A 16134-nucleotide genomic window follows, 5' to 3' on the forward strand; every position below is an offset into this window, starting at 1 on the left:
ATACTTTTACTCGAAAATATGTTTTGGAACATTTTCTTATAGCCTCTCTTACTATTTGTATAATTAAAAGGCCCTTCACCTCCATCTCGAATATTTGACTTGGAAATAATATTATTAGGTGAAGCTCTGTCCCTTTAAGAAAAGTGCACATCTTATTGGTTGTTGGTATGACGACTTCGGTTTACAGGGTTCCTCAAAAGCGCTGACTGCTCTCGCAGCCCTATAGGTAAACAAGCGACACGTGCGCCTACTCCTGGCTGATACAGTTTCCTGCAACAGTGTAGTACGACTTGCAATTGTTGCAATTAAACCACAATGGCACAGGTAGCCTAATATATTTCTCACTCCAGGACCTATCTGCAAATTAAATCACCGTTTTACTCTCACTTTTTACTGGTTTGATCAGTGACCGAAATTAGGCAAATAATTTACAAGTCTGCTCTTGAATTCCAGTTGGTCTTGTCAATTGTGATAATACATCAGATTGGCCCAGACGGAATAGGCTACCTGGGTCCAGAGATGGGTCAGACCCATAGACAAGTCAGAGTCAGACGCCGGTAATTATAATATGGTTATTCCCAGGTCTACTTCAGTGAAAAGCAGGCCGTTGCTTGTTTATATGGGGAACTTGAAACCGACCGCAGAATGTAACTCTTTCGTATTGTGACAGTGTCGGCCGAATGTAGTGTGGCGCTCGCTCCTCTTCCTCTTTAGGAAATATCAACCGCGAATAAGGTCTTCTCATGCAGTTTACCAAAGTCTTTAATATATTCTGGTGCACACAAGAATCGATCCAGCCACGTTGGTAGCCTCAGTAAGCCTACTTGTGATCTCGCAAAATATAGTTCAGATGTCTATAATAACATAATTATGAGCCTACAGGCTTCACAATCTAGGCTACAAAAAGTATTAGCACAATTGATCAATACTTGATCATGGACCACTTCCAAAGTTCCACCTTAACAATTTAGGACTAATATTCGTCAGTCAGCTTTCTTCATCTTAAAGTTCCACCTTAAAAGTCTAACAGAGGCACGCAAGACGCAACTTTACAGTCACAAGTATGAAGGAGCAGGAGACATTCTCCGCCCCAGCAACTGAGGGTGCTGAAAAACTGGGAATGGGGAGATAGGGGGTGGTGTGGAGACTTTTCTGTGCGGCTGCCTTTCAGATGTTTTGTTGTACGTATTATTCATTTGTGCAAATGTGACCGGACCGTTGATATCAGAACTCGCTTTGGGTAAGCTAATTTTATTGTCTCGGGCTTTAAACATATACCGTCCTGTACAGAGCGGCAGTTTTTACTCTGTCAAGTAAGTTATTTTGAAGACTGACTTAAAGGCTTTGTGTTTGTTTACATAGGGTTTCATTCCCTCAGTCAGAATACTAATCAATGCAGTTGGCAGTCCAGTTATTTTATCTATTTACCAGTTTATAAAACGTCATTTGGAGGTCACTGCAACGCTATGTCGCATGTCTGGCGAGCACGAGAGACAGGTGACCATTCCATGTCAGCAGAAAGCTGACGGACGGCTTATATGTCCCGCATGATAATGTTTTCTTCTAAAATAGTTGTGATCGTGATAACATGTAAAATAGCCTACTGTAACATTGCTTTACTTTGTCCCAACTGAATAATTTTGTTGTTAACAGCCTGCTTTGAGAGTTTATGTAGAGGAGTAAGTCCTATCTAAATGAGTATTAGCACAGCAGTTATTTCTGTTCTTCGAGGTACAAATGAAATGGTCTTAAGCAATCTCAGACGAACAACTGAACTGCAGATTATTCGCAACTATAAGCACTTGTTTTGTAAAGCATAAAAACCCTTTTGTTGACCCAGTGGCACTGGTCCAAAATTACTGCTCAGCTTGTTATTGAAGGTATCCCATACAAACGAATAAGAATGTTATATGATCAAATGGATGGACTGTTATTAATTCTTTTTTATTTCATTGAAAAATGTGATATATTATTCCTTCACACCATATGTTTTGAATAATAATCCTCTCAGTGTATCCACATATCAGTGTTGGTCCTCTTATTTGCCTCAAGTTGCATTGGTTCAGACAAATCAAAGCATTGTACTGCTGAGAGCCAAATAGCTCTTAGACTCTAATAACATAATCTGTTTTGTTCTCGGGTCTTTTTCTCATACCCCATTGTGATGGAATTAACATGTCATTGATTGTTGTTAATAGAGTGCCATTATATAACACCTTGGCATTTAGAAAATAATACATTTGTTCAAAGACCTTGATTAACAAAATGAATTCCCTTGTGTCCAGTTCCAGAGTCATGGCGTCTGAAAGGAGGGATGAGGACACCATGGAAGACCCTCTCTTTATCTTGGAGAGTGGTGAGGTGTACAGGAACCCTACTGAGGTGAAGATGAGCCAGATAGTGCTGCCCTGCCATTCCAACCACTGTGGGGAGCTGAGTGTAGGCCAGCTGCTCAAGTGGATGGACTCCACAGCCTGCCTCTCTGGTGAGCAATGACCTTTGACTTTTAGGGGCCTTACAGGGTCCCCTAAAAGGTGTTTCCTCTAGACCTGGTGTACCCAGGTCCAGTTCTTGAGGGACAGCTATTTTTAGTCAGTGACTGATTAAAGTCGGGGAAACGAGATGAACGGATTCTCTGCATTCATTTATCAGTCACTGCAACTGTAAAAAATAGCCTTCACAGACTTGGTGTGAGTCCTGTCATGATCACCTACACTGACCAGTATTTAATGGTTTGTTTTCCCATGCAGTTTTTGTGTATTTATGTACCTCTGTCCTTTCACAGCGGAGAGACATGCAGGGTGTTCCTGTATCACCGCTTCTGTTGATGACATTCACTTTGAGCACACCATAGGGTAAGTGTCTTTTTCCACAGAGCATGTAGTGACTGTTTTGTGTAACCACATAAAGGTGGGCTCTGAATTCTAACTCTATTGACACTGTAACCAGTGGACAATGTTGACCATAAAAAGAGATGCCTTCGTCTGCACACAGGGTCGGACAGGTTGTCAGCATCAAAGCAAAAGTCAACAGAGCCTTCACATCCAGTATGGAGGTTTGTGGAGGACACAATTTTTCAATCTTTATGTTCTGAATGTTAGATGAGATTAATACTGTTGATGGGTTGTAACAGTGTAGCTGTGCATGCATTCTGGCTGGCCGTTCATTGGTCTCACATGGTGATGTGGTGATATGTGGGCGTTCCTCTCAGGTGGGCATCTTGGTCAGCTGTGAGGATCTCTTCACCGACCGTCAGTGGAAGGTGTGCCACGCCTTCGCCACCTTTGTGGCCAGACGCACCGAGAATGGGAAGGTGAGAGACGAGAGCTCACACCCGTCTATCAGCCTAGGATACATCAATCACAACAGTATGTCCTGCTTGAATGGAAGCACCACACACCCCTCCAACAGTGTGTGTGTGTGTGTGTGTGTGTGTGTGTGTGTGCGTGTGTGCGTGTGTGTGTGCGTGCGCGCGTGCATGTTTATTTGCAGGTACAGCTGAAGCAAGTGATTCCGCGTACACAGATTGAGCAGATGGAGTACAGTATTGCAGCCGAGAGGAGGAGGATGAGACTCATCCATGCTGAGACCATCACAGACCTACTGAGCAGCAGCACAGCTCAACTAGGTACAGCTAACAGGCGTTAGAACTTATATTTTCAACATTATAACAGGGACACAGCTGTTGGGCTAAGTTGGGCCACAGCTGTTGGGCCCCATATCTAAGATTTACAATTATATGAGTCACTGGCAGCTCTGAACCATGCCAAAGCTTGTTGTGTAGCAGCAGTACTATAGGTGTGTGTGTTGTGTGCTGTGTCACTAGGGGAGTTCCAGGAGTACCAGGACGCTGTGCCAGCCGAGCGGACACGGGTGGAGAGTGTGGAGCTGGTGCTGCCCCCCCACGCCAACCACCAGGTCAGCACCTTTGGGGGTCAGATCATGGCCTGGATGGAGAATGTGGCCACCATTGCAGCAAGGTGAGCACCTCCACTTGTCCTCCTAGACTGGAGATACAGAGAGGATTCTCATTGTGACAGAAACAGTAGAATCTGGTAGGGCTATGATATTCTCTCTCTCTCTCTCTCTCTCTCTCTCTATTTCTCTTTCTCTCACTCTCTTGCCCTTTCCTTGCCAACTCATTGTCTCTCTGTCTAGCCGCCTTTGTAACGCTCACCCCACTCTGAGGACCATCGACATGTTTCACTTCCGGGGCCCTTCTCACATCGGTGACCGGCTGGTGCTGAAAGCCATCGTGAACAATGCCTTTAAGAACAGGTGAGTCCTGACATCAGGGGAGATACTCAATTCGGCAGATTAATATTTTAACTATTGACCGCAAACAAGCAACTGGAAACTAGCCTGACAACTTCTACTGTATGTTTTTATGATCTCATTGTACTTAACCTGTCTGTGCTTGCTTGCATGTGTGTGTTGTTTCAGCATGGAGGTGGGTGTGTGTGCAGAGGCCTATAAGGGTGGTGAACCTCTGCGACACATCAACAGTGCCTTCATGACTTTCGAGGTTCTGGACAGCGACAGGAAGCCACGCACGTTGCCCCACCTACGACCTGTACCCGTGGTGAGTCCTACAGATGACCTCAGAGATAGGTCACATGCCTCTCAAAACTATGCCTTGGTCAGCTTTTATTGTATTTCGGTATGTGACTTTAAAATTCCAACCCTTAATATGATCCTGTCAATCCTGTTTCCTTATTATTTTCTTTTTCACTCTCAGGATGGGAAGAGGCGCTATCAGGAAGCTATTGCTAGAAAGAAGATTCGCCTTGACAGGTAACGAGACGAGAGGAGGGGAGCTGAGAGGGCAACCCTGTGTCCCTCTGTCCTTGTTTCTATACAATTTCCTATTTGTCTTAACGGGTGCATTCAAGAGATGGTACAGGATTTTTGTCGCAAATTCTTTACATCAAATTTTGGCTTATAGACTGTGTGGTTCATGATATAATGTTAATCAATTTCTCATCTCATTAAACCACAGTCCTCAGTTTGAGGCCAACAGAATAAGCGTTTGCTCATGGGAGTGGGGAGGTGTGCCCCTATCTGGTTAATTAGGTCATTTATTGACAGTATTTGTCTGTTTTAGGGACCTGTCTTTGGCTTGTGAGTGCTAATTTTAGAACAAGCGGCAGAAATTAAACAAAAACCCTGTAGCACCTCTTTAACTGGTTTGAAAGTTCGAACTCTGTCTACATAAATAAAAGACTAATTCAAGAAGCCATATTGCATATCACTCTCTCTCTCTATTAGACCATTAAAAACACAACAAACTACAAACTGCAGTTTTATCAGTACCTCAAATGATCATCCCTCAATTATTCTTTTGTCTGTTAACAGGAAGTACATCATTTCCTGCAAGCAAATGGTGGTGCCTTTGTCTGTACCCTGGGACCCCAGTAACCAGGTGACTCCAGTTCACACAGTAGCATTGAAGTGATTAATACTTTGTTAGATAAAAGGTGATATGTTTGCTATGGGGTTAGTATGAGATGCTCTCTACTGTCCCCTTGTATCTTGCTGCTACTTATTTAGAAACAATGATAATTTCTAGATTTCTAATTCAAACCTCTTTTTCAGATGTACCTGAGCTACAACAATGTGTCTGCTCTGAAAATAATGGCTGCTCAAAGCAACTGGATGTTAAGCTCGGAGAAGAATAAGGTCAGTTATATTTGTAGAAGAGATTCACTTTGATGATTAATTCATGAATGAGAGCAAGGTTGTCAAGTAATTATATGTGTTGAGCCTCACTCCCTCCCACCCTCCATTTAAATCATCATTTTCTGTAGCTAACTGAAAATGCACAGTCATCATGACTGTGCTCAAAGTAAAACCACATTGGTTTGATTAAGCTGTGCGTAGCCGACATCGAACAGGCCAACTCTCTTTCTTAAAGATTAAATTGTAAGATTACTACCCCACCAAAGCCTTCTGCATAGAATGGACGGCTTGAGGGGGCGAGGAAAGCTCTGGGTAAACCCATAAAGATCTTCTATTCCATTCTCTGGCCTAACTCCCCTCCCCTCTTCTGTGACCGGTCTGTTCCCAGGTCAGTCTGTACACACTGGAGGAGAACCAGATATTGTGTTTTAAGGTGGAGACACATGTGAACATCCCGGCAGACCAGGCCTTCCACCTGCTCTCAGACCTGCAGAGAAGACATGAGTGGGATAGGCATTATGAGTATGACATCCCGCCCCCCTCCCACATACCACACCACTGCAGAGAAACACAAGCAATAAGCCCCAGTGTTCAAACAAGCAATAAAACAACTGCAACTGCTTCTAATAAAACATGATTAGACTATTATGCTCTAATCTTAAATAAGAGCTTAGTTTCTTAATTTCCTGAGGGATGCTGTTGCCCACAACAAAATGAAAGATGACCTCTGCTGTGTTGAGTCTGTTTTGGATTGCTCTCTTGTTATTCTTAAGCAGCAATAAAGCACTAATGCAGATCACATGCATTCATATCCTTTGGTATCCTTGTCTCATGGATTGTTTACATAGGCCTGCTATCGGCTTATGAATGTAAAAACTCAATTTCATATGTGATGACCTTTACTTTCTACCGTGTCTCTTCCCCTGTGGCCAATGCAGACAGTGTGATGTGATTAACCAGGTGGATAAGGATGACACCATCTACCGCGTTGCCACTCCGTGCTTCAGTAAAGGGGGTAAGGGCCAGGACTTCATTATGCTGGCATCAAGAAGGAAGCCCTGTGACTCCAGGTAAAACACCAGCGTCCACCCTTTCCCGACCAACATGCTTTCGTTTTTGCTCTGTCACTGCACCCCAATGGCATTATAATATCCACTACACTATTCAATGGCACTGTGTCCTATTCTGTTCCTTTCCCTAACTCTACGCCTAACTGCACCCTCAATTGTTGCTACTCTGCATCTCACAGCAACTGCTATTGTGCAATTTCCTCATGGCTGTCTTATTCTCTCCTCTTCTGTCCCTATCAGGGACCCCTATCTGATTGCCCTACGCTCTGTCACTCTGCCCACCCACCCTCCCACAAAGGACTACACCAGGGGGGAGGTGCTCTGCGCAGGCTTCAGTATTTGGGAGGAGTCCAGTACTGTCACCAAGGTGAGGCAAGGGGCCTCTCCTCTTGCTGGTTTGGCAAAGATAATCACATAGCACATGCATGTACTGTACCCTAATTCTTCACACAAGATCTTTAACCTTTGGATCTGTGTTTATCGACTGGCCTAGTTCTATATTTCTATATATTGTTTATTGTATTTTTCTACTTTACGTTATGGTGGAAGTCTAGGATTTACCACTCTGTACTTCAGCTCTTCGGAGGTAAGAATCAAGAAACAGGTCCTGAGTAGCCACAATATCTGAGTCCGGTATTTATTGCTTGCAAACAAGAGACAAGAGCATAACAGCAGCCCAGCATAGATCCGGGGGTCCGTTCAGCACAAGTCTGAAGAGACGATTATCAGGGTTGTCTTTTATACAGTTTAAACATAATGGTAGGTGCCGCCAAGGCTATCGGCTGATGGGCTTGTGTTTACGTGAGAGAGGGCAGGAGAGAATGAACAATGGGGAGACTCTCTTACTGATCAATCAGCGCTTTCTTACTGATCAATCGGCGTTCAACATTTCACACCTATCGGCAAGATATGTCTGTTCCCCCATTACTGCGCTCCCTCACCACTCCCTCCGAAATCACCGCAGTTCATATAGTAAATCATACAGTGCTTCTCAGAACAATGGCTATAGAACTTTAGAGGTGTGGCAAGAGAAAGTGTAATCACAGTATTTACACAAGTTGTATCAGTCATATGAAAGTGTATAACCTGAAAACAGTTCTATCAATGTATTTTCCATAACAACGTTTTCCATCTTTTCTAAGTATGTGTATGGATGTTATTGAGTGCAATTGTCCCTATTTTTAAATGTGAGCTGCACCAAAGCAATTTCCTAGCAATCTTTGATTGTTATGTCAATAAAGTCTGGAATCTTTTGCCTCAGATCTCCTACTACAACCAGGCCACCCCAGGAGTCCTTCCCTACATCTCCACTGACATCGCCGGCCTCTCCTCCAGCTTCTACTGCACCTTCTCCTCCTGCAGCCACTACCTGGAGGAGAACAGAGACAGCCTGGCTGCCATGCCCCCATCCACACTGTGAGAGAATGGTGTCTTCCTGGCTGCCCTGCTACTCCTATGTACTGTGAGAGAATGGTATCTTCCTGGCTGCCCTGCTACTCCTATGTACTGTGAGAGAATGGTACCAGACTGTCCCTTTGCTTCTATCCTCTTGGAGGAAGCAGTGATACTGTAGATTGTTGTTGTTGTTGTTTTTTGTTGTTGTTGTTTTCCCACCCTTTACGCACTGAAGAACAACTTATGATCTGGTATTTTTAACATTTTAAATGTTAAACTGTTTTCCAGATAACTTTTTGTTTTTGTGACACGTTGTTACATGTTCTTCTGTTTTATCATAATGCACCATTTTTTGGTACAGGTCACCTTTTGTTTGTAAGCTGCTTAAAGGGGCAATCTGGGATTCAAACAATAACAAAGTGGTGTCCCCGCAACGGCTGAGGGATGGGGATGGAGAAATGTAACCACTCTCAGATTCATAGCCAAAGCTATGGTTTTAATAACTGACCATCCATGAGATCAAAATGATAGTTTTTTCGAAGCTCTACAGTGTTTGTTTACAATTACATTGTACAAACAATGGATTGAAACAATGTTATATTCTGGGTTTTGATGGGGTAGCACAATTGAACTAAGTTCATGGGGCATTTATAAGTTGTGTTCTTCAAGAATAAATGTCTATATATATTATTCATTGAAAATGTATGTACCATTCCCAGATAGCCCCTTTAACATCCATTAGAATTTATACTGTAATTACCTTGTCAATATTTTGATATGTTGTGCAATAATCTACTAATTCACAGATATACAGATTGTATGTGGGCATTCAACAGTTAGTAGCTCTATGAACTTTAGAGAAGTGTCCAATTGATTTGTCTGGATCAAGTAGAGTCCTATGTGTTCACATAAGAATGGTATGCCTTGTTTAAAGTTACTGACGTGTATAATAATATAATGTCTTCAGGTCAAGCTCTATTTTAGTGCTGCTTGTTGTACCACTGAATAGGTTTTTTTTTCTACCTCCTTGAATCAAGCTCTTAATCCATCACTGCCTTTCTGTAACATTCACTGTCAAAATGGTAGCACTTTGATTAGCGTTGAATCTCAGAAAGAAACACATACACTGTTTGCTTTTTTAATACATCGATGTGGACAATGGCCAAGTATTTCACAGGAGTAGATGCCATGGTTTCCCTCAAACAATAAACACAATGGACCTTTTTGTGAATGTTTTTGTTGATGTTCATCCCCTTGCATGTTTCACATTCCTTCTGTGTTTCAGAAACAAAAGATTATAAGTTAAACAAATACACAGCTTGCTGAAGTAATGATTCCTTGCATTTAACTCTGGATAAGTGCTGAGGTGGATAAGGGGGATCAGAAGTGGTTATGCTGTCTGATTCACAGGGACCGGTTCCATGACCTCCGTCTTAGCAGGGCCAGCCCTACGGTTGGCCACTCTGGCCTGGGCTTGGATGAGCTGATAGTTGTACTTTGTGGCCAAATAAGTGCTTCTGTTTATACGGGAAGTAATGGCCTCATCCTTCATAGACTGGTTCCTGTACAGACACAGAGAGAGATTATGATCTCCTTTTAAATGCATTGCAAGAATAATAGAATCAGTCAAATAGTTTCTTCAGTGTACAGCATTATTCTTTTGTAATTTACATGCTAGATTATAATAAGTGGATTAAAGTCAGTTTAGAGGAGAAACATTGTTTAGAGGAGAAGACTGGTAATTCTCTGTAATTTTCTGTTGTCCCAAAACATTCTACCTAGAACTAAAAATGGTTCATCAGCTTGTCCCTGTAGGAAAACCCTTTGAAGAATACTTTTTGATGAACCTCAGGAGCATTTACAGTACCTGTCCTCCCTGCATCCCTGTATGAATTTCTTCTGTGACTTAGCCTCGATCTTTCTGTTGGACACCATGTCACTTCTGTCTTGCCGGGCAACATTCTCCATCTTCCGTGTGTTCTGCTGGCTAATGGCCTTAGTCAGTGATGAGTGCTTTCCGTTGAATATGTTCACCAGGACCCGCTCTGTTGCCCGCCTCCTCTTCTCCTCTAGGAAGCATGCATACCTCTGCCTGGCTGCCTGCACCTCCCTGTCCCTGCTGGCCTTCAGCAACGCCAGGGCACTTTTCACCTGTGCCCGCTCCTGCTCTCGCAGCTCCCGCTCTTGCACCTTCCTGTGGGCCTCCAGGAGGCCATCGCGCTGGCCCTGGCCGGCCTCCCTCTGGGCCTGTGACTGGGTGACCTGCTTGGCCCGCGTCAACTCTTCAGCCTGCTGGCGCACCCGGTAAGCCCTTTCGATCACCTGGAAGGGAGCCAGGCTGATGGAGCCGTGGCAGCGGACCATTAGCCTCTTCTCTGCAGTGATCATGAGGGGGCGTGGTTGGGGGAGCTTGGGGGGCTCGGGCTGCTGTTTGTGGAAGTGACGAATGGCTTTGCGAATGTCCTGCCCTCCCTGGCGACGGGAGATGAGCATGTCAGTGACGGGCTCGGCCAGGTGGAACAGGGCTTTGAAACTGTGCACCCGGAAACTCATCTTCCCAAGCTCCTTTTCATAGAGCTCATTCTGAGTAGTGACTTCTGATCAGAGAGATAAAAATACATCAATAATACATTCTAGTTCCATCAGTGTTCATTTTTCAAATTGGTTTCTCCCTGTTATGTGATATACCGATTTCAATGTGCTTCGTCTTGCTTGGCCAAATTCTTTTGCTGAGCTGTGGGGTGTTGTACAGTGGACTGAAGTCTTTTTGTTTCTTGGCCTCCAATGCCGGAAGACTTGTCTCCTCTTGTAAAATCTGTATAGAAGAAAAGTACTTCCGAAAAAAATACTTCAATCCAATTCTCATTATGTTTGTTGCAAGTCAAAATAAAGAGTGCTTTAGTGTTCTAGTGACACAGGAAAATATACAAATAAGTTGTTACCTCTGGGCTGCCAGTTTGTACTAGTTGCTTCAGGTCCACATACAATTTCTTGATTTTCACATTCCGCTCCTCCAGCATCTGAAAAACATCGTCAGATCATGATTGGTATGCTATTGTATACCACCTACAGTAGTTGTGATTCCAATGATTCCCCTATGTGAGTATTCAGAGAACAATGAATGCAGTTTGGTCCAAACCTGAATGTACTGCTCAGCCATGCTTTCTTTCACCCAGCTATCTCCTTGGGTCTCCTTCGACCTCGCTGTGTTTTCACCATCGGCCCCCACAGAGGGGATGGGCGACAGGTATCTGAGCCTCCTCCTGTTTGGTACAGCTCTGACAAGTCTGACAGAACAAAAACAGCTAAGTTTACACAGAGACAAGATGGCAAAGTTCATACAAGTAAAGAGCAGCGATAACAGTCAATAATAATGTTCAGTGGAGAAGGAGGATCTACCAAGCATTTGGTTTCCTGTGCATTAATTTATTCTTCAATAGCATCAATGAACAACAGTTGTGGCAGCAGTAGGCTGAGTGCTTACCCAAGCCTTTTTCTGGTCAGATGGCCCCGAAACCATCGTTGGATAATCAAAGTTGGGGAGTAAACTGCCTGGATACTGTTGATCTCAGATATAATCTTACGTACTGATCCCATTTCACTCTGATATGATCTCTGAGTGGCACAATAAATAGTTCATAAAAAAATATGATCATGTATATTATAGGAATAACAGACATCATGAATAATATCTAGCAAAAATACAAACCGTCTTAGAGCTTGGATAGAGGTTCAGGAAAAAGTGAGGATTCGGTGATTTGAAAATCAACGGGAGATCCCAGTTTTCAATGATCTCGTCATCAGATATCACATAGTTGTCAAGAGCCTTCAGTGACCATATACTGTTGACAATGCAGTGCCTATAGTTTCCCTTTAAACTAAGGGGAGTGTCGTAAAGGGTTAACGCAGTGAGGTTTGGGCAGCCTGCCAACCCCTGGATATTCTTCCTGGTTCCCATATTGTTGTCATGGAGATGAAGGAGCTGAAGCTGTCGAAGTCTGTCCCAAAACACTGCATCTGGGAGCTGTGTTATCTGAAAAACAGATGTAACATGCCCACAATTAATTATTAATGTAGAGCTGCCATTATCAATGCCATACTATAGAAAAAATAACGTACAGGCGCGTCCACAATGTACCATATTAAAGTCAAGATTTTTTTGTTGTTGACACAAACTCACTGAAGGGAGTCCATCAGTTGAACTGAGTTATATTACTGACCTGATTTCCTTTCAGATCCAACTTTGCAATATGCACACATTCAATGAGAGCATCTATCCTGGTTATAAAGTTGTCTGACAAGATGCAAATCCTCAATGATCTGCAGCATCCCATGTTTTCCAGATTCTTCAGCAGTAAGCGGCTCAGTTTAACCATAACAATTTGCTGAGGGTCAGTCACTTTCTGCTCATGGTCCAAACCCTGCCCATGAGCCAATATAAGGGACTCAGTGCAGGTGACCAGGTACGTCTTCATGGCATCAAACAAATCCATGTCTGTTTGAACAGGAGTCTTCAAATTTTCTTCCTGAAACTGAAGAACTGAAAAATAATTGACAATGTTAGTGGCAATGTAATCATTTTACAAACAAAATAGATTAGCCATTAATGACCAAAATAATTGTGTGCTGAATGATTAAATCAGTTAAGTTATTCAAACGGTATCCAAAGGCATATAACAAACACACTTTTACATACATGGCTGGCTCTATGCACATGCTGTCCACATGAGCATGAACACAAGCTGTGTTTTATGTTGTCATGACTACAGTCTAGGTTTGCTGTAAAGTCCTGTGTTTTTAGTATTTGTTTAGTATAGTCATCTATTTTTGGTCTTCAGTAAATAAATAAATAAATTATAAACATAATACTTTATTTGCAACCTAGTCTGCAAGCTGGTACTATATTCTGCATTCATACAGTTATACAGTTACGTGCCTTTCAATAAAACTATCTTGTTCAAAAGTATGATTAAGTTGTAACGGGTATAGTTACCTCTCTGGATTGATGTTACATTGCAGAGCTCTAAAACGTATATATGAATATTGTTTTCATGTGATACATTGTAACCATGTACTGCGACTTGAGTTGTTACATTTTGCCATCGCGCGTACACGCCCACTGTAAACAACAATCATGTGACCAAACACGGAAGTATCAGTGTGGGTTGCGGTGAGAAATCTTGCCAATACACATTGCAGGACTTTTAGGGTTTTCTTAAAAGATGGGTGGCGAAATGTGAGCTAATTATTCTAGACTTAGTACGTCTGATCTAGTCTTTACCACCAGGGCATTAAGAGCAAAGAAAATGAACGAACAAGGAAGTAAAAAGTTGCAAATTGCAACAAGGGAGAAACTGAGAAAATTCCATACATTACGTGGTAAGCTGGTTGTATCTTTTTCTACTAGATACGTTGCAAGAATTGTTATGCTCATGTTTCAAATAATCGTATATTATCGATAGTAATGAGTAATTTCCTTGTTATTTAGGTAAGGAGGTCCAACTTGCAGAATTTTGGGATCTAGTGGTGATAACAGCTGTGGATGAGTATCAGAAAAAAGCATATGATCTACAGATCACTGAGAAACTTGGAAGAAAAGAGCTTCCACTTGGCATTCCTTATCACGTGTTCTCAGATCCTCCTGGATCCAAAATAGGTGAGTAAAATAACCCTTCCTGATCAACATTAGCATGTTACCACCTTTTCATTGTTCTCTGAGTTTCAAAGCAAACCTATGTCTCCCAGGAAATGGTGGCTCAACACTGTACTCACTGCAACAGCTGCATGACATGTACGGGAAGGCTCTGGATGGATTCAGGGTCATCTTGATCCATGCAGGTATAAGCACTTACTGGTAATAATAATCAACATCATTGAGATAGATGGTAGACAGATACTGTTCTATCTCTAGCATCTACATTTCAAAACATGCTTTACAATAAACCTTTTCATACAGTAGGACATTTATTATTTTGATGAGGGACGAAAGAGATGGAATAGTAAGATATGTCCTCGACAGTTCTCAAACTGCTCTTAAACACCCTAGGAGGATTCAGCCAGCGTTTGCCCAATGCCAGCGCCCTGGGGAAGATCTTCACTGCCTTGCCCCTGGGCGAACCTCTCTACCAGATGCTGGAGCTCAAGCTGGCCATGTATGTGGATTTTCCCTCTCACATGAAGCCTGGTGTGCTGGTGACCTGTGCGGATGACATAGAGCTCTACAGCATTGGAGAGGAGAGTATCAAGTTTGACAGGCCTGGCTTTACTGCTTTAGCCCACCCTTCCCCCATTTCAGTCGGAACTACCCATGGTGTGTTCGTGCTGGAACAGCAAGAGAAGTTTGGAATTTCTCAAATGGAATACAGGTCCTGCCTCCACTTTCTGCATAAGCCAAGCATTAAAAAGATGCATGCCAGTGGTGCCGTGTGTAAACGACAGGGTGGCTGGGTGTGTCTGAATGACGCAGAGTTTGTGTACACAGACAGCACATATTATGTGGATAATGCCACTGCAATGGCGCTGCTTGGTCTGCTCAAAGAGGTTGGACCTTTGGGCTGTGAGATAGATGCCTATGGGGACTTTCTCCAGGCCCTGGGCCCTGAAGCCACAGTAGCATACACCAACAACACAGCCAACGTCACCAAGCAGGAGAGCAGCCTGGTGGAGATCCGTCAGAAGATCTTCCACCGCCTCAGGGGAACCCCACTGAACGTCATCCTCCTCAACAACTCCAAGTTCTACCACATCGGCACCACCACTGAGTACCTCTTTCACCTCACTGAGGACCCCAGCCTGAGAGCTGAGCTGGGCCTACTCTCACCTGCCTTCAGTGTCTGTCCCATTGAAACCCCTACTAAGACCTCCACCATCTGCAGTGTAATGCATAGTGTATTGGACCCCAGCTCTTGTGTGTCCCTGCGGTCAGTGGTGGAGTACTCCAGGCTGGAGGCCAGCGTCAGAGTGGGCAGGGGGTCCATCCTCAGTGGCTGCTGGGTCAGGGGTGGCCTGGCTGTGCCTGAAGGGGCCTTCATGCACTCTCTGTCTGTGAACCGAGAGGGCCAAAAAGGCTTTGTGACGGTCGCCTTCGGCATAGAGGACAACCTCAAACAAAGCGTGGGGGCCCCTGCCTACATGGAGGGACTGAGGCTGTTTGGGGTCAGTCTAGTGGAGTGTCTGGGCCACTGGGGGATGGAGCCTGAGGTCCTGCATTTCTCTCATAACACGTCCAGCTGTAGCCTGTGGAATGCCTCTCTGTTCCCTGTGTGTCCTGACCTCCAGGACTCCTTTTCCATGACTCTGACGATGGTGCAGGCACTGCAGGGAGGCCCCAGCTTCTCACTACCACCAGACACCAGGCTGATGTCCATGCAGGAGGCCCTGCAGCATAAGAACCTGGAGGAGATGCTGGAGTTCAGAAAGGAACTGTATAAGGACATACTGCAGAAGAAATCTAGTTGACCGGGATGGAACTATAGTTGTGGACTGTCATCATGTTCCTTTGTGATAATGTTTAGATATTTTATGTGTAATTCAGTCTACTATTTTTGGCAATGATTAACAAGTACATTGTAGTAAAACATATTTTATACGGTTGTAACAGAAATATTGGATTCAGGACATTATAGGCTATTTATAATATAGGCTATTTATTTTGTGGAATGTTTTGGTTGTTCCATTTTTAAATAAGACTATTTTTAAAAGACTGTTTTGGTTTGAAAATTCTCGTGTATGTCTCTTCATTATCTGTTTCTGGTCTGGTATCTTTCCTGTTGCACCGCATACACTGATCAGTTCTGCATTCCATTGGTGCTATGCTTTCAGTATTTTTGGATACACGGGAGGGGGAGGTGGGGGGGGGGGAGCGCTCTGTAGAGTTATACAGAAGTAATGGCATACATATGCTTGCATCCCTATGGACTCTATGGTTTGACCAGGGGGAATGTTAGATATCCACCACAAAGACAGTTACGTCACCTGGTAGCAGCATGAA

At 43.5% G+C, this 16134-nt stretch overlaps 3 protein-coding genes across 5 annotated transcripts; 2 read left to right on the plus strand and 1 right to left on the minus strand.

The window, feature by feature from the left end:
- Positions 1-1081: 1081 nt before the first annotated feature.
- acot11b (acyl-CoA thioesterase 11b) lies at positions 1082-9342 on the plus strand. 3 transcript variants are annotated; one of them, XM_083671857.1, is made up of 16 exons: positions 1082-1240; positions 2286-2485; positions 2786-2855; positions 2995-3055; positions 3212-3313; positions 3493-3628; positions 3827-3980; positions 4159-4278; positions 4444-4582; positions 4739-4794; positions 5356-5422; positions 5596-5679; positions 6068-6201; positions 6618-6749; positions 6990-7116; positions 8011-9342. In XM_083671857.1, exons 2-16 carry the CDS (start codon positions 2296-2298, stop codon positions 8167-8169), a joined length of 1731 nt encoding a protein of 576 aa, XP_083527983.1. In that variant the 5' UTR covers positions 1082-1240; positions 2286-2295; the 3' UTR covers positions 8170-9342. The 3 variants fall into 3 exon arrangements, with proteins under 3 accessions (XP_083527983.1, XP_083527984.1, XP_083527985.1); XM_083671858.1 differs by having other exon boundaries at positions 3499-3628; XM_083671859.1 differs by lacking the exon at positions 6990-7116.
- Positions 9343-9508: 166 nt separating this feature from the next.
- On the minus strand, positions 9509-13207 carry lrriq3 (leucine-rich repeats and IQ motif containing 3). The gene is made up of 9 exons (XM_083672327.1): positions 13138-13207; positions 12365-12684; positions 11854-12177; positions 11629-11759; positions 11284-11431; positions 11059-11164; positions 10833-11012; positions 10012-10741; positions 9509-9706 (listed from the first exon to the last, which is right to left on the minus strand). Exons 2-9 carry the CDS (start codon positions 12635-12637, stop codon positions 9535-9537), a joined length of 2064 nt encoding a protein of 687 aa, XP_083528453.1. The 5' UTR covers positions 12638-12684; positions 13138-13207; the 3' UTR covers positions 9509-9534.
- Positions 13208-13330: 123 nt separating this feature from the next.
- Positions 13331-15855, plus strand: fpgt (fucose-1-phosphate guanylyltransferase). The gene is made up of 4 exons (XM_083671724.1): positions 13331-13523; positions 13633-13800; positions 13890-13982; positions 14191-15855. The coding sequence occupies exons 1-4, from the start codon at positions 13451-13453 to the stop codon at positions 15600-15602; spliced, it is 1746 nt and encodes a 581-aa protein (XP_083527850.1). The 5' UTR covers positions 13331-13450; the 3' UTR covers positions 15603-15855.
- Positions 15856-16134: the final 279 nt, after the last annotated feature.

The sequence above is a fragment of the Argentina silus genome (assembly GCF_951799395.1).
Source record: "Argentina silus genome assembly, chromosome: 6".
NCBI classification, from domain to species: domain Eukaryota; kingdom Metazoa; phylum Chordata; class Actinopteri; order Argentiniformes; family Argentinidae; genus Argentina; species Argentina silus.

What these genes read in the sequence shown, in the direction of transcription:
- acot11b (XM_083671857.1), top strand. Translation starts at nt 2,296, where the DNA reads ATGGCGTCTGAAAGGAGGGATGAGGACACCATGGAAGACCCTCTCTTT. An exon ending in CAGCAGCACAGCTCAACTAG is followed by an intron (nt 3,629 to 3,826) that starts GTACAGCTAACA and finishes CTGTGTCACTAG; the next exon opens with GGGAGTTCCAGGAGTACCAG. An exon ending in GTGGCCACCATTGCAGCAAG is followed by an intron (nt 3,981 to 4,158) that starts GTGAGCACCTCC and finishes CTCTCTGTCTAG; the next exon opens with CCGCCTTTGTAACGCTCACC.
- lrriq3 (XM_083672327.1), bottom strand. Translation starts at nt 12,637, where the DNA reads ATGGATTTGTTTGATGCCATGAAGACGTACCTGGTCACCTGCACTGAG. An exon ending in TTATTTGTATATTTTCCTGT is followed by an intron (nt 11,013 to 11,058) that starts GTCACTAGAACA and finishes TTGCAACAAACA; the next exon opens with TAATGAGAATTGGATTGAAG. An exon ending in CAGGGATGCAGGGAGGACAG is followed by an intron (nt 9,707 to 10,011) that starts GTACTGTAAATG and finishes GTGTCTGTACAG; the next exon opens with GAACCAGTCTATGAAGGATG.
- fpgt (XM_083671724.1), top strand. Translation starts at nt 13,451, where the DNA reads ATGAACGAACAAGGAAGTAAAAAGTTGCAAATTGCAACAAGGGAGAAA. An exon ending in TCCTCCTGGATCCAAAATAG is followed by an intron (nt 13,801 to 13,889) that starts GTGAGTAAAATA and finishes TATGTCTCCCAG; the next exon opens with GAAATGGTGGCTCAACACTG. An exon ending in GGTCATCTTGATCCATGCAG is followed by an intron (nt 13,983 to 14,190) that starts GTATAAGCACTT and finishes TAAACACCCTAG; the next exon opens with GAGGATTCAGCCAGCGTTTG.